Source organism: Microcebus murinus, chromosome 2 (genome assembly GCF_040939455.1).
Source record: "Microcebus murinus isolate Inina chromosome 2, M.murinus_Inina_mat1.0, whole genome shotgun sequence".
Taxonomy (NCBI): domain Eukaryota; kingdom Metazoa; phylum Chordata; class Mammalia; order Primates; family Cheirogaleidae; genus Microcebus; species Microcebus murinus.
In genome coordinates this window covers 102,762,378-102,783,688 of record NC_134105.1, presented here as the reverse complement: position 1 = coordinate 102,783,688, position 21,311 = coordinate 102,762,378, and the positions used below count along the sequence as shown (strand labels likewise).

General features: G+C 43.6%; 1 protein-coding gene, 1 long non-coding RNA gene and 1 other non-coding gene across 16 annotated transcripts in view; 2 read left to right on the top strand and 1 right to left on the bottom strand.

Annotated features, from left to right (window-relative positions):
- The window catches only part of TPM3 (tropomyosin 3), a 29,998-nt gene that overhangs the window by 2,274 nt on the left and 6,413 nt on the right, over positions 1 to 21,311 (top strand). For 2 of the 14 annotated variants that reach the window (XM_020285402.2, XM_020285408.2), the window contains exons 3-8: positions 11,260 to 11,393; positions 12,746 to 12,863; positions 12,982 to 13,052; positions 14,348 to 14,423; positions 15,083 to 15,145; positions 15,325 to 15,394. In XM_020285402.2, the coding sequence (XP_020140991.1) occupies positions 11,260 to 11,393; positions 12,746 to 12,863; positions 12,982 to 13,052; positions 14,348 to 14,423; positions 15,083 to 15,145; positions 15,325 to 15,394 (532 nt within the window). Of the gene's footprint in view, positions 1 to 5,190; positions 5,464 to 11,259; positions 11,394 to 12,745; positions 12,864 to 12,981; positions 13,053 to 13,723; positions 13,800 to 14,347; positions 14,424 to 15,082; positions 15,146 to 15,324; positions 15,395 to 16,445; positions 16,529 to 17,270; positions 17,290 to 21,311 lie in introns of those variants that run through there. The other 12 variants (XM_076000155.1, XM_020285410.2, XM_020285409.2 and 9 more) reach the window with 12 other exon arrangements.
- On the bottom strand, positions 4,144 to 5,082 carry LOC109730360 (uncharacterized). The gene is made up of 2 exons (XR_002223152.2): positions 4,723 to 5,082; positions 4,144 to 4,294 (listed from the first exon to the last, which is right to left on the bottom strand). It is a non-coding gene; the product is annotated as an uncharacterized LOC109730360 (long non-coding RNA).
- LOC142869657 (U4 spliceosomal RNA) lies at positions 11,903 to 12,043 on the top strand. The gene has a single exon (XR_012918237.1). It is a non-coding gene; the product is annotated as a U4 spliceosomal RNA (small nuclear RNA).

The following is a 21,311-nucleotide window of genomic DNA, read 5'->3' as shown; positions in this document are numbered from 1 at the left end:
GGAAATATAAACTGGATGATATACATTACATAAACTCATTGTTTCTAAAAATTTAGGCCACTGTAAACTGTTAATTCTCCCTTGAAAACTGCAAAATAAACACAGGTTACTCCCAAATTTTGGGGCATGCTGGAGTTGCCTAACTTAGGTTCCAGATACAGTTGGATGGATCTCTTTAGTTCTAATAAATGGGCATGATGATAGACGTTTTCACAGGCTAGCACAATGTCAAGTTAATAACAGTTTTGTGAGGTGGTGGGTAACAACTGTCTGGGAAAGTCCTTAGGCTTAAACAGCTAGTATGTAGGCTTGAGGAGGTATTTCCAGGAGCAGAACAGAAACAGAACAAAGTATAACCTGAGATCTTGGGGGAGTGAGAGTGACATAGAGGATCTAGATAATACATCAATATGAGGGAGATAAAGAGATTTCCTGGGGACGAATTCTGTATTAAGCTGTTTTATACATACACCCATGCAGACACATACACACACATCATCCCCATCACATATGGTAAATCTACTACTTATATTGATTTGAAAGAAGCTTCCTCATATTTATACAGGAAACCACCAAAAACTGTTTAAATACTTAAAGTGTGGGTAAAAAAAAAATAAAATACTCATTCAACCCCCCACCCCCTTGTTAGCTTTCCCAACATGTCAGTAAGTACCTTGTATAAGAGCAAGAAATAGAAAAGGAAAGTTGTGGCCAAGTGGCAAAAGTATGTTAGGCCAGGTTAAGATGGAAGCAAGAAGAAAGGTTTCTTTCCGCAAAGCTAGGGTCAGCAAACTATCACCTGTGGGTTAAATACTGCAACAAACTAGTTTTATAAATAAAGTTTTATTGGAACATAGTCATGCTCATTCATTTACATATTGTCTACTAGCTTTGTCTTTACAACTGAGTAGTGGCCACAGAGATCCTATGATCTGCAAAGCCAGAAATATTTACTATCTGGCCCTGTAGAACAAAAGTTTACTGACCCCTGCCTTGAAGGGTCAAAGAAGGAAAGTATAGTGTTTATAGGAACTGGGAGAAATGCTGGATAAGGAGGAATAACAAGGTTTAAGGTAGAGAGCAAGAGCCAGAATCATTAGCAGCATAATATATGCATCTTTGGAGGGAGGGTACTCTGTCCAATACAAAGGAAGTTAAGGCTGGGCGTGGTGGCTCACGCTTGTAATCCTAGCACTCTGGGAGGCCGAGGCGGGCGGATTGCTCAAGGTCAGGAGTTCAAAACCAGCCTGAGCAAGACCCTGTCTCTACTATAAAAATAGAAAGAAATTAATTGGCCAACTAATATATATATATATAAAATTAGCCAGGCATGGTGGCGCATGCCTGTAGTCCCAGCTACTCGGGAGGCTGAGGCAGTAGGATTGCTTGAGCCCAGGAGTTTGAGGTTGCTGTGAGCTAGGCTGACGCCACGGCACTCACTCTAGCCTGGGCAACAAGTGAGACTCTGTCTCAAAAAAAAAAAAACAAAAACAAAAAACAAAGGAAGTTAACAGCTCAGTTTCTGATCTTAAGATTAATAAATAAGTAAATAGAGTATATTACCTTGGTGTAGATATAAAGAGAAGAGAGGGAGGAGGGAGTCAATAACTGCATTTTTTTGTTTTGTTTTTTTGAGACAGAGTCTCAATCCGTTGCCTGGGCTAGAGTGCTGTGGCATCAGCCTAGCTTGCAGCAACCTCAAACTCCTGGGCTCAAGCAATCCTCCTGCCTCACCCTCCCAAGTAGCTGGGACTACAGGCATGCCACACTGTGCTGGCTAATTTTTTCTATTTTTAGTTGTTTGGCTAATTTCTTTCTATTCATAGTAGAAACGGAGCCTCACTCTTGCTCAGGCTGGTCTCAAACTCCTGAGCTCAAGCAATCCTCCCACCTCGGCCTCTCAAAGTGCTAGGATTACAGGTGTGAGCCACTGCGCCTGGTCAATAATTGCATATTTACACAGGAATTTCTGGTGATCAGAGAAGCCTTTCTGGAAAGTGTAGGATTTGCTAGGACTGCTTGAACAAAGAAAAGTGTAAGGGTGTGGCAAGACCAGTTCAAAATTTATTTCTTTTTTCCCTGAGTTTGTCTAATGTTCTTTTTTTTTTTTTTTTTTAGTTGTGGTAAAAAACAAATTTACCACAACTAAATTTGGTACTAAATTTGGTATCAATTATTTTTTACCAAACTAAAAAAAATACATACATAAAATGTACCATTTTAACTATTTTTAAGTATACAGCTCAGTGGCAGTAAGTAGATTCACATGGTTGTGCAACCATACCTAAGATTGTTTTTTTTTTTTTGAGACAGAATCTTGCTTTGTTGCCCAGGTTAGAGTGAGTGCCTTGGCATCAGCCTAGCTCACAGCAACCTCAAACTCCTGGGCTTAAGCGATCCTGCTGCCTCAGCCTCCCGAGTAGCTGGGACTACAGGCATGCGCGACCATGCCCGGCTAATTTTTTTCTATATATATTAGTTTGCCAATTAATTTCTTTCTATTTATAGTAGAGACAGGGTCTCGCTTTTGCTCAGGCTGGTTTCGGACTCCTGACCTGGAGCAATCCGCCCGCCCCCGCCTCCCAGAGTGCTAGGATTACAGGCGTGAGCCACTGCGCCCGGCCCCCTAAAATTGTTTTAATATGAGATGAAAACAGAAGCTGTTTAGAGATCCCACATTGTCTAGTGATCAGGAAATAATAATAATAATAATAATAAAAGTGAAGCTGTTTAGGGAGAAACAGGGAAAGAAGAATGCAATGGTTAGGACATAAAGTCACAACACCTATTTTTAGTGACAGGTGGTGGAGGGATGAGGAAAGGGACAGGGATGGACATATACACCTGTTGATATACTGTTGTATTGTTGGTCACCAGGAAAACAATAGCACTGGGCCCCTTGCTGCCTATCCATGGTGCTTCTAAAGGCTATCATGAGTCAGTCCATCTGTTTCCCTGGATCAAGAGGAGATTATCTGTTCAAATTTACCAACATCAGGAATGCAGTGGTGCTCTCAACACCCTTTTGGTTTCTCTAGGATGAGCTCTTCTGCTTCTTTACTAGGGCACAGGGAGGCTCAATAGTGCCCTCTGCTGATCAACACCCAGATGACAAACTCTCACTTCCGCTTCTACAGTTCCTTTGCTAGACTTCTCCAAAGCTAGCTGGAAAAATTCTTAGGCCATTAAGATAGAGCTTACTGAGAGTGAGAACCCTACTCTTTCTTCTCTATTCCTGGAGGAAAAATCAAAGCATACAGATCACTCTACTGAGAAAATTATTGTCTAAGTTCTTTCTTCTAAATAGTCTCATTGTTCAGTATTTCCAAAAAGAGATAAGAAAACTGAGCCTCTGGAGGGAGTGTCCTTAGAACCAGACATCAAGGGCAGTAACTGTCTTGCCTACTATTTCTTTCAGGAAGTAGCATTGTAGGATTCTTAATTCTTTTTTTTTTTTTTTTTTTTTTGAGACAGAGTCTCACTTTATTGCCCAGGCTAGAGTGAGTGCCGTGGCGTCAACCTAGCTCACAGCAACCTCAAACTCCTGGGCTCAAGCAATCCTGCTGCCTCAGCCTTCCGAGTAGCTGGGACTACAGGCATGTGCCACCATGCATGGCTAATTTTTTCTATATATTTTTAGTTGGCCAATTAATTTCTTTCTATTTATAGTAGAGACAGGTCTCACAATTGCTTAGGCTGGTTTTGAACTCCTGACCTTGAGCGATCCACCCACCTCGGCCTCCCAGTGTGCTAGGATTACAGGCATGAGCCACCATGCCAGGATTCTTAATTCTAAGCCCTGTTTGTTTTTTAGAGTCTCACTCTGTTGCTGGGGCTAGAATGCTGAGGCATCAGCCTAGCTCACAGCAACCTCAAACTCCTGGGCTTAAGTGATCCTCCTGCCTCAGCCTCCTAAGCAGCTGGGACTACAGACACATGCCACCGCACCCAGCTAATTTTTCTATTTTTAGTAGAGATAGGGTCTGACTCTTGTTCAGGCTGGTCCCAAACTCCTCAGCTCAAGCAATCCTCCTGCACTGGCCTCCCAGAGTGCTAGGATTACAGGTGTGAGCCACTGCGCCCAGCCCTAAGTCCTGTTCTACCTTCGGATTTTCAAGGGGAAAAGAGAGCTGTACCAGAGGAGAGATTTATCATTATTATTTACTTGGAAGGTGGGACGAATACAAAGAATAAGATAAAATTCTCAAGTCTCTTTACCACTTTGCTCCCAAAAATCCTGCATGGCAGGGCCTGTAGCAGCAGTTTCCAATTCATAAATAGTTCCTTGGAGTACCTGGAAGAAGAAGGGACACTGAAATTGGTCAAAGTTATAATACAGAATGGAGGCTCAATTCCACAGCACAGTTTTTCAGGCACTCATATCTTGCACAAAGATCTGGTAACAGCGGTCTGTAACAGAAGATTCCTTCCTGATAAAAAGGTGAGCATATCTTCCACATCTATCTACAAAAGGAATTGTAAGTGATGATTAAATTAAATTATGAAGTCCTGAATCATTCCAAGGTTTGGAGGGGCTGGCAGGTTAGCTAATCGATGGTGCATATTGACTCTCAAAAATTACAGGGGAAAAGACTGGTATTTTGAATGGAACACTTAAGTTCATAACTGATGCCAAATAGAATGAGAACTTTGCCAATTTGCCCATATCTCCCACCCCCGTAGTTCCTTTCACTGACTTGCAGGAGATGAGAGAGAACCTACCCGAGCAGACTTTGAAAGGAGGTTGAAGTGGGGCTCTTTTGAAGATGAGACCCAGAAAGTCCTTTAGGCTTTTCTTAGAACCTGTTTTTGGAGTCTGTCGCAGGGTGTGTGGAAACAGAGGCTAGTAGGATGTTTATATCATGGAGAGGATACAGAGTGCCTTAATGAGTAAGTGGTGGCAGGCTGGCGTTGGGGGAGTCGGGGTCAACTGCGTGAGTGTAAGGTTAGTTCACTTGTAAACGGGCCAACCATTGTGGGCGGCCTGCCTGGCTGGAGAGGCTAGACCAAGACGCGCCTCCCAGTTACCATGGTAACCCTCCCTCTTCCCAACCCCGCCCCCCTTTACTGGCCCAAGGTAAGGTCGGGAGTGGTTGCCTTGGGTGACTGGAAGGCTCCGCCCCTCGCTCCCAGCTGCCGCTCTCCCTCCACTGGACTGCCTTCCCGCCTGCCTGGCAGTGGGAGGGCGCGGCAGCTGTATCGTCACATCCGGGAGGGTGGGTGAGTTCCGGTATTTCAGGGCGGAGCAGGCGGAAGCAGGGGTGAGGAGCGGCTGCAACGCCGAGCGGAGGAGGCAGGAACAGGAGCGCGAGCAGGAGCAGGGTAGGCACCATGGCTGGGATCACCACCATCGAGGCGGTGAAGCGCAAGATCCAGGTTCTGCAACAGCAGGCTGATGATGCAGAGGAGAGAGCCGAGCGCCTCCAGCGGGAAGTGGAGGGAGAAAAGCGGGCCCGGGAACAGGTACGGAGAGGGCGAGGCGCATGAGGGAGGGGCAGGCGCTGGTGCAGCTGGGACCCCAAAAAGGATCCCTTTTGCTGTCCGGCACTGTCCTTTGGAGGCCAGCAGGCTCAGAGATGAAGTTGGAGGCCACAGGATGGGTGGGGCTCAGCCCCGGTAGGACTGCAAGCTGGCGAAGAGGGATCTGAGTGGTCGGGCAAACAGGCTTGACCTTTGAAGGAATTGAGCCTTACGAGAGCCTGGGGAGTGGCTTTCCTCCTCTCTTTTCCCAGGTCATTCATTCAGTCCCTTGGATCCGGGCGCGGCTGGGGGAGGGGCTCAGCGGCTTCTCCCTCCCCCACTTCCCCATGAAGGGTGGGAGAACTTTGCTCTCGCTTGGGGTTTCCGGCCTGAGAGGTGAGAGAGTGGGTGGGTACTTTTCTCGTTTGTGAGGGGCAGGGCCGAACCTTATGTGAAAGGGTGAGAGTTGCAGGGTGGGAACCTCCGGAAAGCCCCCGGCCTGGTCTGCTGGCAGCTTTTCCGCTCCCTCCGCCTGCTCAGGAAATGAGGCAGCAGTCGGCTGAGAGGAAGCGCGGTGCCCTCCCTCCCTAGAGGAGCTTGAGACCACAGGACTGCCTCCTGTGCTCCGGCCTGGGGCCCTTTCCTCTTACGGGGTGCTCTTGCAACTGCTACACCCACTCTCTGAATCGACGTGAAACGAGAGGGGAGGAGATGGTACTTATCTCCTACGTTAGTGCAAGTGTAGGAGCCAACTAACTAAACTTGCCTGGCCCTTCCCATGTTGACCTGGAAGGCAGGAACTTCTGCCAGATTCAGGCCTTTATTGCTGAAGTGTGATCAGTGCAAGCTGAACTGGTTAAGAAAGAACATTTCTTCCAAGCAGAGCTGATAAGCGAGTCCATGGCAGAGAATCAGCTGGCGTGCCAATCTCAAGGTTTCTGATTGACCCGGGCAATGTAGTGGATGGGGACAGAATAATGAGTTCTAGGTGGCTCTAGTGATGTTCCTCTGCTCCTTTCCCAATTATCCCGGTATCTTTTTTTTTTTTAAGGTCAATAAATAATTTGTTCCAACTCAAAGTTGGAACACAAGATGTTGGAGGAATGAATGGTGATTCTAGTAAGGCAGAAGACTTTCCAGGGCCTAGACTACTAGAGTGCAATCTAGTGGGGGGAACTGATCTCCCCTGAGTTGAGGCTTTGGTTTTGGAGGATCTTGAGACTAGAAAGTAGAGTAACTTGTTAAAATTTGAACACCCAGTGAAAGAACTCTTGTGGTTTATTGTGTTCTTTGTTGTTCTTTCCCTTGGTAAGTTTTTTTTTTCTTTTTGGCTGTTCTGATGCGGAGTAACTGAGAATTAATATTTTTGGGAGGGAGAGGAGTGGATTTCGGAAAAAGGTGGGAAGTGGGGGAGGGAGGGGACAGGACCGTTGTCCACCAGGTTAATACTTAAAGATTGTTAGAATACTCACTTATTTTTATAACTGGTCATGGAGATGCTGGGAGCTGCTTGTTTTTCTTAGTCACCTGTTTTGTAGGTGTATTTTTCCCTCTGTTCAGTATGCCAGCAACTTCTAATTATCAACTCAAGTGAGATGGACTGGCTGGGTGACTCTTTATGACTAGTGACACTTTCTCATCTTTTGTTCTGGAGTACAGATAACCTTAAAGGGAAACAGAGGATGGCCAAAGGAATTGGCATTGTGTTGAGCTGTGGAGTCTTAGGCTCAGCATTTAAATATGGGCATCCTAGGAGTATTCTAGGGTGGGTGATGATTTTCCCCCCAGGATTTGGTAATTTTCTTTGTAGGAAAATTTGGCTTCTTTTTTCCGCCCTTGGTGACTTTGAGGTGATAAGCAGCAGAGTGAGCAGCATCAGATGTTTCTTAAACTACTCTCTCACTCATTGCCTGCCAGATTTGCTTATTGCACTGAGACCTAGTGAGGAAGTCCTCAGAATGGGGAAGTAAGGTGATAGTTAAATACTGATGAAAAACCACTATCTTCTACTTTCCAGCTTGTGGGAGCCTAATCTTTTGACTTTCTGCTCTAGTGAACTTTGAACCTTTACAGAGGAGACACCCATGGAAAGGGAGGGGGATGCTTGGGCTACCTGTTATCCTCTTAGGGCATTCTGGAATGTGGGGTTTCTAGGCTCCTCCTTCCTCTGGAACTGGAACTCTCTGATGGTATCACATGGTATTAGTGGGATTGTCATTTCATCATTTTTCTGGTTGTTTTGTGTGAACCTCCAGGCCACCCTTGTTGGGCAGCTGGATGAGTCCAAAACTGAGACACTAGAGTTGTTCCAGGGTCTGTCCTTTTCTGCTCTTGGGCTGGAGATTGACCTTTTATAATATAATACTTTGTCAAATCCACTTTCAGTTTTGCATTTCCTTTGTACTTCTGTTTAAATGTAAACAGATGGCAACATGGTATTTATATGCAGTCTTTTTTTCCTATCTGTTTTTTGTGGTAGTGGTGGTAAAAGTGTACATAACATAAAATTTACTACCGTAACTATTTTTAAATGTACAGTTTACCTTATCTGTTTTTAATACATCTCTCATAACTTCCCCTGATATTTTTATTTTTTATTTTTTTCTAGTCTAAAAAATTTAGAAGTACTATTGAGGAAGTGAGTGGGCTTTGAATGGTAGTTTTGATTCTGACCTTAATCCGAAATTTCTAGTCTTTGAAGGAGGTTAGAATGTTTAACTGTTGTACAGTTCTTCCTTTGACTGTTGTGGGGTCTGGTGGATAAGCAACAGGCTTTATATCACCTTTCTTTGGTTGGGATTTGCTTTCCTGCTGGTTGCCTTGTCTTCTCTGCATATTGGAACACACACAGGGAGAGGCAAATAGCCCTTTGCTCTGAGTGCCTCCAATTAGGCTCCACCTTTGTTTACTCTGGGGCAGATAACTCTACTCCCTTCTAACTTGCCTCCCCCTTGAGGAAATTTAAAGTCCCCCAGGACACAGTATCTGCCTGGATAGATGTATCTGTGATTGCAGTGAAGTCCAGTGGTCCTTTACTCACAGGGCTCAAGCCTAACTTTTCTAGTACTCTTTTTCATTTGAATTTCATCTGTGGCTTTTATCTAAAAAGAGAAACCCCAGCGTGGCAGAATGCCAGATTTAGACTAATCCCCTTCTGTCCTTGGCCCTATTCTGCCTCTGAGCACCAGTGCCCTGTCAGTTTCATGCCTTGAGGGGTGTGGCATACTTAAGGAGTCTCCTTGGAGTGTAGAATGGTAGCATTTAAATCAAATTCATTTCTTTCTTTCTTTTTTTTTTTTTTTGAAACAGAGTCTCACTCTGTTGCCCAGGGTAGAATGCCGTGGCATCAGCCTAGCTCACAGCAACCTCAAACTCCTGGGCTTAAGTGAGCCTACTGCCTCAGCCTTCTGAGTAGGTGGAATTACAGGCATGTGTCACCATGCCCTGCTAATTTTTTCTATATATTTTTAGTTGGCCAATTGATATCTTTCTATTTTTAGTAGAGACGGGGTCTCGCTCTTGCTCAGGCTGGTCTCGAAATCCTGGACTCAAGCAATCCGTCTGCACTGGCCTCCCAGAGTGCTAGGATTATTATAGGCATGAGCCACCGCGCCCAGCCTAAATCAGGTTCATTTCATAGCTGAAGTTGTTGCCAGCCATCTTCTAATGTGACCAGATTGCTGCTGTGTTCCACTCCCATTCCTGGGATCTTTGCTTCCTGGGCAGTGGAAAATCCTATTATTACCTGAAGGGAAGGACCTCAGAGTAGTGTATATCCTCCAAGCTGGGCAGAGATGGACAGACTGAAAGACTGAAACCACCTCTGGGCAGTCATGCTAAAACCTAGGTGATTAGGAAAGCACAAAGCTTAATGTTTCCTAGAACTATGGATAGTGTGGTCTGCAAAAAGTAGCTCTGTTCAATCTCTTGGTACTATGCTATTTGACCTGAAAGGGACAGGCATTGTGCATAGGTTCTGTCTTGAGGGAAAAGTCAGGTTGTCTTCTTTATTCCTTTAAAAAGAGTAATAGATCTTGATTCTATGGGCTTTTGTTTCATTAGAAAGAGAACTGATCCTCTGGGAGGAGAAAAAAAGAGAACAGTGATGTCCTGGTCACCCCCACCCTCAGGGTCTCTGAAGCTTTTGCTAGGACTCCCATCTTGGGTTCTGCTTTTGATACAGGCTTGTTGATGTGCGCATGCTCTTGTGAGGGCACCAAGATGTGTTTTCTCCTCCTCCCTTTTCAGCCTTGCGGAGAATTCTATTGTAAATGCTGATTTGTGGGAGAAACTGCCTGAGCCAGCTTGTTGTCGTGGAAACCGTACACCCCGCCCCCATAGCCTGTTATCTTCTACTCCAGTTTGGGTAACTACTGGTGAGCCGGATGGGGACTTATATTTCATGAGCTTCCTCCAAATCTAGTTTCATTTTTCGTCTGCAGGGGGATAAATCATTGTACTAGCAGTCTTTCATAGTTTTTGCCCGATAGCCTAACTTGCTCTTGACGGTTTGGCTTTGTTGGGTTTATGAGGAGAAATGTGTTGTCCTACAGGACATTCTTTCCTAAAAGAAACAGAACCAGAGAATACTTGTCTTTAGGATGTTTTGAATAGTAGAGACACAAATTGTTTCTTAATAATTTCAGCTTACGTTGGCTTCTTGAATTTTTTTTTCCTGTAGTCTGGCGGTTAGATCTCTAGCCCCCCTTCCCAGTCCCTTGAACCTGCTATGTTTATAGAAATTTTGTGCTAGTCTTGATTGTTAACAGGAGTCTTTGGGGCTATATCTCTCCTCACAGGGGCTGGTGGCCCAGATTATTTCTGTAGCTGCCCCCACCCCTGCCTGCCAGGAGGAAACCAGGGTAATAGAATTCAGGCACAATCTGGGCTGTAGAAGAGAGATCGTGTTTACCAGGCACTCGGATAAGCATCTGAACTGGGTGGTGTGCGAGGCAGATTAAATTCTTGTATAGTTGTGGCAGTCAGCGTACCTGCCTCCAGTGAAGGGGGAAGGGTGGGGAGAAAGGCATTTATAGGAAGGATGCTTTTCTACCATTAGAATTTATCCACATACAGTCTGCCTCCTCCTTTCCTTGATTCTTATTCCATTGCCAGGAAGGTAGCATGGTTTACTTGGACTCTAGTCTGTATTTCATTGTGGGATGGAGGTCAGGGAGAAAAGGGTTTGAGCAAGTTGAAGGGATGGAGTGGGGTAGGTATCCCAATGTTCCATTCTTTTGATTTCCAGTCTGGAAGTCTATTCTGGAAGACATTCCCTAGGCTAGTTATCCTTCTGATCTATTAGGGTAAGGTGACTAGAGGGTTAACAACTTGAGTTAAACAGCAAATTAATAGGTAATCCAAGATTCCTTCTTTAAGAAGACTTATTTATTTTTTCACTTTATGAGACACTTATTAGAAAGTCACTGAGGGTGAGACACACCTCCAGGCCAGAGCTCAGGCAGGAGGAACCCTTCACTGGCTACCTTTTCTGACTCCAGTGTGTTCAGGAATTTGAACTGAGTCCAGAAAAGGGGGTGGTACTAACTATCACTGGGCTGGGAACTGAGGGTTCCAAGGAACCCTCTTCCTGTGGAACATATGAGAGTTTGTTGATGGGAAAGGGAGGAAATATATATATATATTTATGTTTGTTGGTCTTTCAGCATCTGAGCTAAGACAGGTTTTACCCTGTTAGACTCTGGCTTCCTCGCGGTAGTCAATCCCAGTCTTACTGTCATAGTTAGTTCTTTTCACCATGCTTCTGCTTCCCTTTTCCATTCTTTCATTCAAACACAGGCTGAGGCTGAGGTGGCCTCCTTGAACCGTAGGATCCAGCTGGTTGAAGAGGAGCTGGATCGTGCTCAGGAGCGCCTGGCCACTGCCCTGCAAAAGCTGGAGGAAGCGGAAAAAGCTGCTGATGAGAGTGAGAGGTGTGTAGGGAGCCTGATAGAGTATGGATTTCAAAAGAAGGTCTGATCAAGATTTTGTTATAGACCTGCTTTTAAAAATAGTAATTCTATCTTACAGAATCTTCTTTCCTTTAGTTCTGCATATTCTTGCCCCTTGAAGACAGTAAGGGTTACCTAGATGCTGTGGCCCTTTTGTAATTGGGCTTTCTCTATAAACTGACCAAATGAACCTTAAAATGAGCCCACCAGTATGACTTCTGCTTCTGCTTTGTGGATCATAAACTCCTATTGATGAGATTAGTCCTCCTAAAGCAGAGGTTCTCACAGTTAGGTCCCAGATCAGCATCAGCAACACCTGGGAACTTGGTAGAAATTCATATTCTCAGTTCTTACCCCTGATCCTACTGAATCAGAAACTCTGGAGGTGGAGCCCAGCAATCTATATTTTAATAAACCTTCTCAGCCCTGGTTGTACTATTAGAATCATGCTTGGGAGTAAGGGGGCATCACTGGAGAGTTTAAAATATGTGAGCTTTGTCCAGTGGCAGTATCGTAGCCAATGAGGTTTATCTGAGGCATGAATATTGCTAATTGAAAGCTTTTCCCAGTATCCCACCATGAGGGCTTAAAATGTAGTCAGCATTTGTAATTTTTGACAGTCTTCACAGAGACTGAACTTTCTTGGTTTAAAAAAAAAATAAAATATGTGAATGCTTAGATCCGATCCCACTGTAGTTCAATTAGAATCAATTGCAAGATAGGCATTGATGTATTTAAAAGTTCTTCAGCTAATTTTAATGTGTGGCCTGGGTTGATTACCATGGCCCTTGAACCAAATCACAGTTCATCTGTGTGAAAGTAGCCAATTGACTCCTTGCCACATGTGAGTTAAAACTAGAACAGAGGTGCTTGACAACCAAGGCTTTTCAGAATTAAAAATCCCCTGCTAGGGGTACATTAGCACTGTGCAGCTGTGAAAATGAATGAGGCAGCTATGTATATATTATTACAGAGTAGTGTCCAAATTATAGAAAGTGAGAAAAACACGTTACAGAATGGTGTAGTAGAGATTACCTCTGGTGAACAAGACTAGAAGTGGGAAAAGAGACTTTTTACCCTTAGACTGTACATTTAAATATACATTTTGACTATACATTTAAATATTTAATTTCTTAATAAGCCTGTATTATTTTTATAAAACATTTTTTTCAATGAAATAATTAAACTAAGGTATGGAAGTAGTGCTGTGGGGTTTCCATTTGAGCAGCAAATGGAAAGGAATGGGCTATAAAAGGTGCATTTCTGAGTCCTTTGGAACGGAGCTGGTGACACTCCTCAGGGCATCAGTATCGCATTTGTCCTATTTCTGGCAGAGGTATGAAGGTGATTGAAAACCGGGCCTTAAAAGATGAAGAAAAGATGGAACTCCAGGAAATCCAACTCAAAGAAGCTAAACATATTGCAGAAGAGGCAGATAGGAAGTATGAAGAGGTAAATCACCTTCTGTTTGTTCTTCTTTCTTCAATCATAATCAAGCTTCTGCAAAGAATCATGAGGGAAATGGCTCCTTCTTTGCTTCACTGAGCTATACTGGGATCTTTTCCTGTAGGTGGCTCGTAAGTTGGTGATTATTGAAGGAGACTTGGAACGCACAGAGGAACGAGCTGAACTGGCAGAGTCGTGAGTATCTTGGTCCCCAAATCTTGTCATACCATTCTGTCCCTTCTCCTTTGGCTTGGACACTAATATGAATAAACTAGCATTCTTTAAACCTTGTTAAACAGGGCCTAGGGAGTGGGAATCATCTATAGTGCTTTTTTAGGCCCTAAGAATGGCTTTAGGCTTCCTTACTCTTAATTTGACTAGTGACAGGTGACAAATGAACCTTTCTTATTTCTTTTTGGTAGGGTTTACAAATTGAGGTATAATAAAGACTAATAGATGTTGAACAGTTAACTGGAAGACCCTCTTGGGTCTTTCTACCTGGGGTGTATTTCTTTTTGGGGCATCAAGGTAGCTATATTGACTTAAGATCTGGTGTCTGTTTTTACTACGTTGCCAATTTGCTAGTGAACCTTAGGGCAAGGGCAGGTAATAACTACCCCCCACCCCCACTGGCACCTTCTGGGCCTTGTATAACAAAGTCAGTGCTGATGCATATGTGTTTGTGTTTCCCTTGCATTCTCCTCTCCCTGACATAACATATCATGATCATCGTGGTGTTTCTTCCCATTTTTTGAATTTTTTTTTTTTTTTTTCATTTTGCTGCTTGTTTTCTTGCTGTGTCCCTTTTTGCCCTTTCTCCCTCCCCACAACCTGGCTTGTGCCACCCCCATGACTATCACTAACAGCCGTTGCCGAGAGATGGATGAGCAGATCAGACTGATGGACCAGAACCTGAAGTGTCTGAGCGCTGCTGAAGAAAAGGTACTAACCATTAAACCCACAGCAAGGTTATGTGTATGGTGTAGTTCTGTTTTGTTTTGTTTTTGTTTTGCAGCTTCCTCCCCTCCACTGGTTGATTTGTTGAGCGCTTTCTCATCTCTTCATGGAATGCTCCATTCTTTTCCACTTACTTAGCATCTTTCATCTCTTCTTTCCTAGTTGCTTCACTGCCTCTCTACAGGGTCTCTCCTTCCCTTGGGTGATTTGGGGGACTGTTTGGGTTGGGCATCTGTTCCCACCTCCACCCCAGGTAGCAGTTATGACTTGTTCCCAGTAGTGATTTGTCTCAAGTATTCTTTCTTCATTAGTATCCAAACATTCTGAGCTCAGGAGTTTCCAGCTCCTGACATATTCTATGGTAGAGGGAGGAGGGTTTATGCTTGCTCAGGTTACCTGGGAACTTCTCTTCCCCAGTATGCCTTCCAACTCTCTCTACATATAGGTTCAATTCACGTCTATGTGTCTCTCTCCCTTTTTTTATTCTCTTCCTTTCCCCCTTTCCTTTCCTGCGGTATTTAAAATATTCACAGTAAGTGTTCTGAGCTGGAGGAGGAGCTGAAGAATGTCACCAACAACCTCAAGTCTCTTGAGGCTCAGGCGGAGAAGGTAGGGGCTGGTTTATGAAAGTGACAGGCTTTGGGGCCTGGGCCCAGCCCTGCCCTTGATGAAAGACTGGAGACACCCATTCCTTATATAATCCAGTGAGATGTGTCCTCTTCCTACCCACCTACAATCGCAGATTCAGGGTTTAATACTAATTCCTGTGCACTTTGATTGCTTTAGTTAAAAATAACTTCATGGTCTCAGGTGCGTGGAGTCATGTGCTCCTCAGGCTAATACTGCTGTGCTGAAAGGCAGTAATCAGGGGCCCTAATAGATTTTCTAGCACACAGATGGGGGTAACAGAATCAACTCTGAGACCTAATGAGCAATCCAGACAGATGACTTCTCTACCATCATGTGGGAGCCTCATCAAGCAGGAGAAAGGAACAGCCTCCTTGGGTTAATTGGAATGAAATTGAAGCTTGGGTTCATTTTAAAAATAAAAGTCATGGAGGATTGTAAACTGAGGGTATCAAGACTCTAAAGACAGAGACTTTTGGGTTTTAAGGACTTGTCCAGAGCAGGGCCTTGCTCTTCTTACTCTTGGACCATTTAACATATTAAATCTAAGAGCATATTCAGTGTAAGAGTAAATGCAGGGAGGGGGGGTATTGTCTGTGACTAATTTCTACTCTGAAATTTTTGTTCTACTTCTTTTACAGTATTCTCAAAAAGAAGACAAATATGAGGAAGAGATAAAGATTCTTACTGATAAACTCAAGGAGGTAAGCTTGAGGGGGTTATAGGGAGGGACCCAAAACATTTGGAGGTCTGTAAGGCATTAATGTGGACTTAGACTGGCTAGCTTTGGTTCTGAAAGATCTGGAAGTAGAAAGTGGAAGAAATAGAGATACTTCTTTTCTGTCTTCATCTCTGATTCTGACTGATTTCATCTTTCCCCCAGGCAGAGACCCGTGCTGAGTTTGCTGAGAGATCGGTAGCCAAGCTGGAAAAGACAATTGATGATTTGGAAGGTATGGAATCTGGGAGAGGGATGAAATAGAGAAATATAGAGGAAAACCTTGCCCATTAACCGTTAGTCTCTTTTCCTGTACACCAAAGGGAGTTGGCAGTGGTTTGGCATGTATCGTGTGCTCCATCTTGTGCCACAGCTAGACAAATGGGTCAATCCCTAGTGTTGGATTTTTACATTTAATATTTTCCTTTAATAAGACTTTAACATTCTGGAATTTGTCTCTTTTTCTTTGAGGAGACTGGTAATGGCTACATTTTATCTTTAATTTCATAGTCTTAAATCTTTAGTCTGTAGGTTTAAATGGAAGCCATGATTTCAAAAGGCAACAGAGATGCATGTCTTTTTAGCTACTTTTGGCAGTCCTATTCACCACTCAAGTTGTAGAGCACAAGAATTGAAGTTGTGGAATAACCATGTCTCAGCACTGACTAATATCAGGGGCTTTCTAAATACCTCTGTCCCCTGTAGTTTGGCAACTGCATCCGCCCTGACAAGGGGGAAGATATCCTCTACTCTGAGAACTCTGAGATATGCTCCTTTGGTATGCTCTCAGTAGCAGGATGTTCTTTGGAAGAGTTTCTGGAGGCAACCTATGGAGCAAAGAGGCCATGAATAGGCCTTACTCTTGGACCATTCAGCACAATAAGGGTCACATTTGGTATGCAGAGAAGTGGTGTCTGAATAGGGATATGTACTCTCTCCCTTTTCTAATTTTGTTAAATTAAGTGTTATCACTGCTAGGAATTTGGGTAACTGGGCAGGAGTGGTATCCTCTTGGATGCCTTTGGTAATAGGAGTTTCTAGTCATGACTATGCCCAGGTTCTCAACCCTTGCTGCAGTCAGAGGCATCAAGAAGTGCAGTTGATCCTAGGGAACAGTGGATCTGAAAATATCCAGTCGTGGCTGCCAGCATAGATGTTTCCCTAACTGTGGTATTAGACCCACAGACACACTTTTCCCAATTTCTAATGATTCCCTCTCTTCATCTGCTTCTGAAACCTTTCACTCTGTCCCCTCGTTCCTCCCTGTGGTTCCTGTGCCTGTCCAGATGAGCTCTATGCCCAGAAACTGAAGTACAAGGCCATTAGCGAGGAGCTGGACCACGCCCTCAATGACATGACCTCTATGTAACTATCTGGCAGCAGAGTGGGGCTGGGATCTTGGCTTGTGGGTGCGTGGGGATACAGGTTATGCATAGTGTGCTTTGATTTTGTCCTTTGGAAACTAGAATCTCTACTCTTATCTTTAAAACATTGGTGCTGGTTACTTGTTTGGTAAAAGCCAGGGAGATATTCAATCTTGAATTAGTGGTAGAACCTTGATTGACCTTGGTGTAATTTCTTTACTTTGTATTCATAGTTTCTTCATTACACTGTAATTTTTTAATTTGTTTCTCAAATTTGGTCTTCTCAAAAGGGATAATGCTAAAAGTAGATGCATACAACTAAGGAAATAGGGCCCAGAGAGCCAGCGACTTGGGCTCTAACACATGATAACAAAATTCAGATCTCTTGGGTGTATTTGATTTGTGCACTGATATTAAAGTTCAGGGGAAACACCCAAGATGGGAAATACCAAATTCACCTAAGAATTAAGCTAAATCCTAGAAGCAAGCCAAGTAGTAAACAGCACCAAAAAGAGTTGTTGGGGACTTCATCTGTTTGCTGTGGATCCCCGATCCTTGACGCTAATCTGCCTCTCTGTATTTTTCCCACTAACCCTGAAAAGAAGCCAAATGTCTCAGGCTGAAGTGTCTGGCTCTCTTTTATTCCTGCTGCCACCTCTTCCCTTTTTTCCTCTTCCTTTCTCCCAAATTGCTATGTAGGTTGATGTTAGTCCTTCTCACTTAGAGTATCCTTACTTTTTCATACAGATAATTGTCACCGTTTCTGCTCTGTTCTGGATCTACCCCCTTTCCTCGGGGAACCCAACACCCCACTCGCTCTGGATTCCATTTGGGTCAGCCTGGCTGGACCCCAATACATTAGGATTTGGGGGAGCACAAAGCAACTTATGTATTCTATCCCCACCCCAAATTAAAATGTTAAGCTGTTGGAAATCTCATGCCACTCTGCATTTGTGTCATTGAGAAAGCTGCTGCTGTCCCTAAGAAGGAGCCTTGGGTATATGATGTAGGCTCCCCCCCCCCCCCGACTTACATAATCAAAGCCACTTTTGTGTGTGTCTGTTTTTTTCCTGACATTTAAACTGGACTGATCTGAGTCTACCAGAGTGGTAGACTACTAGAGTTTCCTTAGGTAGGAATTCTAGTCTTATTCCTCAAGCTGAAAAAAGATTATCTAAGTCCTTTCCTTCCAAGTTCTTAAATCATCCTGCCTACAGTGTTTCTGTTGTCTGTTCAGATCCTCCTGCAATACAGTAAGGTTGAGAGACCGTTGAAGTGCTTCTCAGTACACATTCTCTACCCTATTACCAGTGGTTCCAATGGTGCATCCTCAAAATATCTGGTGAACCCATATATATTATGGCTAAGATTGAGTAATTGTATCATCCCAAGTTATAGAAAAATACATAGTGGATAGAATTCTCAACAGTTTACCATTATCTTCTTTAAACTTTTCTTACATATTTGAGGCTTGCTAGCATGCGCTAGTGGATATAAGATAAGTGAGGAATTATTATTGGAAAATCTAAACAACCAATCATGCATATTTCAAATAATGTGCACATGACGGTAATGATTTATTACATATGCAGATTTCTGCTAGTGAAATTGTTCTTAGTTCATATTGTGGAATTGAGTATCAACATTTCAGAAACTCCCGTTCCAATTTACACAGCAGAGATATCTGGACAGTATTATACTGACCTAAGCACCTAATTGTACTTCAACTTCTAGGCAGAGTATATATTTAAAACTTCTTTTAAACAGATATAGCCAGTTAAAAAAATTTTCCCTAATCTAAAATTTCAAGTTTCATATCAAATTTAGGTTCCTTTCTGTCTATACCATTTCTCTCTGCCACGTATTCTTTGAGATTAGGGTACAGATTCATTTATCCAGCTGACACTTATTAGTGTCTTCTAGGTATAGGGTTTTAAGATGGGGACAGAAATAAGATAGAGGCACCATTCCTAACCTCAGGTTGCTCAGAATCAAGTAGGAGAGAGAACATACATAAAGCTGAAAATTCTGTGATGAGTGCCACAAATAATGAAGTGTTGTGTGAGTTCAAGGGGAGGAAAGATTCCAGTGGGAATGATAGGAAAGACTCATGGAACAAGGCAAGTAATACATAAGAAACAGGTTAAAACTTGTCTATTCATTTTCATTGGGTTCTAAACAATTGGATTTTCCACACAGTTGAGTTGAAGGATACTGAATATTGTGCATTCTGTTTAAAGAGATAACAAAATAGACAAGGCATGGTGGCTCATGCCTGGAGTCCCAGTGCTTTGGGAGGCTGAGGCAGGAGGATTGAGGTCAGGAGTTCGACACCAGCCCGGGCAACATAGCAAGATCTCATCTCTACAAAAATATTTTTTTAAAAAGCTAGACATGGTGGTGCACACCTGTAGTCCTAGGTACTCCAGAGGCTGAGGCAGGAGGATCACTTGAGCCCAGGAGTTTGGTTGCAATGAGGTATGATGATGCCACTGCACTCTAACCAGGACAACAGAGCGAGACTCTGTCTCAAAAAAAAAAAGTTGGCCGGGCGCGGTGGCTCACGCCTGTAATCCTAGCTCTCTGGGAGGCCGAGGCGGGCGGATTGCTCGAGGTCAGGAGTTCGAAACCAGCCTGAGCAAGAGCGAGACCCCGTCTCTACTATAAATAGAAAGAAACTAATTGGCCAACTAATATATATAGAAAAATATTAGCCGGGCATGGTGGCACATGCCTGTAGTCCCAGCTGCTCGGGAGGCTGAGGCAGCAGGATTGCTTGAGCCCAGGAGTTTGAGGTTGCTGTGAGCTAGGCTGACGCCACGGCACTCACTCTAGCCTAGGCAACAAAGCGAGACTCTGTCTCAAAAAAAAAAAAAAAAAAGTTAATTTGGTAGTTCAGTTAAAGTATTAGAAGCTGGGAGCGGTAGCTCCTGTAATCCTAGCACTTGGGGAGGCCAAGGTGGGAGGATCGCTTGAGCTCAGGAGTTCAAGATCAGCCTGAACAAAAGCGAGATCCCATCTCTATTAAAAAAAGAAAAGAAAAAGAAAAGAAAGTATTATAAGGCGAGCAGATTATTAGCAAAGTTATTTACTAAGATGATGATTCCCAAATGTCAGTCATTTATATCATTTTTTTTTTTTTTTTTTTTTTGAGACAGAGTCTCACTTTGTTGCCCAGGCTAGAGTGAGTGCCGTGGCGTCAGCCTAGCTCACAGCAACCTCAAACTCCTGGGCTCGAGTGATCCTTCTGCCTCAGCCTCCCGAGTAGCTGGGACTACAGGCATGCGCCACCATGCCCGGCTAATTTTTTGTATATATATTTTTAGTTGGTCAATTAATTTATTTCTATTTTTGGTAGAGACGGGGTCTCGCTCAGGCTGGTTTCGAACTCCTGACCTTGAGCAATCCGCCCGCCTCGGCCTCCCAAAGTGCTAGGACATTTATATCATTTTTGATAGCTTTTGTCATATTTGCATGCCGCGCACATTGTTTTCTTCAAATCTACTCTTGTTTCTAAAGTTGTTTTACTGTTTTTTTTGTTGTTTTCGAGACAGAGTCTCACTCTGTTGCCCGGACTAGAGTGCCATGGTGTAAGCCTAGCTTACAGCAACCTCAAACTCCTGGGCTCAAGTGATCCTTCTGCATTAGTCTCCCAAGTAGCTGGGACTACAGGCATGCGTCACCATGCCCGGCTAATTTTTTCTATATATTTTTAGTTGGCCAATAATTTCTGTTTTTTGGGTTTTTTTTTAGTAGAGACGGGGTCTCGCTCAGGCTGGTCTTGAACTCCTGACCTTGAGCAATCTGTCCGCCTCGGCCTCTCAGAGTGCTAGGATTACAGGCGTGAGCCACCACACCCAGCCTATTTTACTCTTACTGTCCACAATTTTGAGGGTTTTTTGTTACTGTTGTTTTTTTGTTTGTTTGTTTGTTTTTGAAATAATAAGGTCTTGTTATCACCTGGGCTAGAATGCAGTGGCATGATCATAGCTCACTATAACCTCAAACTCCTGAGCTCAAGTGATCCTTCTGCCTCAGCCTCCTGAGTAGCTGGGACTATAGGCACTCGGTGCCACACCTGGCTAATTTTTCTATTTTTTGTAGAGTTGGGGGGGTCTCACTCTTATTCAGGCTGGTTTCAGACTCCTGGCCTCAAGTGATCCTCCACTTTAGCCTCCCAGAGTGCCAGTATTACAAGCATGAGCCACTGTACCCGGCCTCACAATTCTGTTTTGAAATCAAAGATTTGTTGTGCCAGTGTTTTTTCCTAATGCACATTATAATAAACATAGCTACCCTTTTAAAGTTCACAAAGGTGTACTGCCTAAATATATGCCATTACTATGTGCTACATACATACCACTGTATACATACCAGTAGCAGTGACTACGCCACACTTTGGAAAATTTTGGGTTAGGTTATTGCAGTTTTCCAGGAGAGAATAATCAGGGTCTGAGCTAGAGTATTAGTAGTGGAGAGATAGCATTTAGAGACAGGTATTCTGAATGGCCTGGCCACTCAGGGTGAGGAGGGAAAGCAGAGATTACTGATTGGTTCAAGGGCAGGAAAATGGTGGTGTTAAAGATGTAGAGATGTGATATAGTCCTGGTTTAGGGAGTTAGGGAAAAAAAGATAACCTGAAAAATTGGCAAGTATCTGGGTGAAAACAAAGTTCTGGGGCCTCTAGGGGAGAGGTTAATGTAAGAGATTTGGGAATCCATAAGGTTGGCAGGCAGTTTAGGCCATGGAAGTAAATTAGAACCATAAAGGACAATTGCAAGTGTAAAA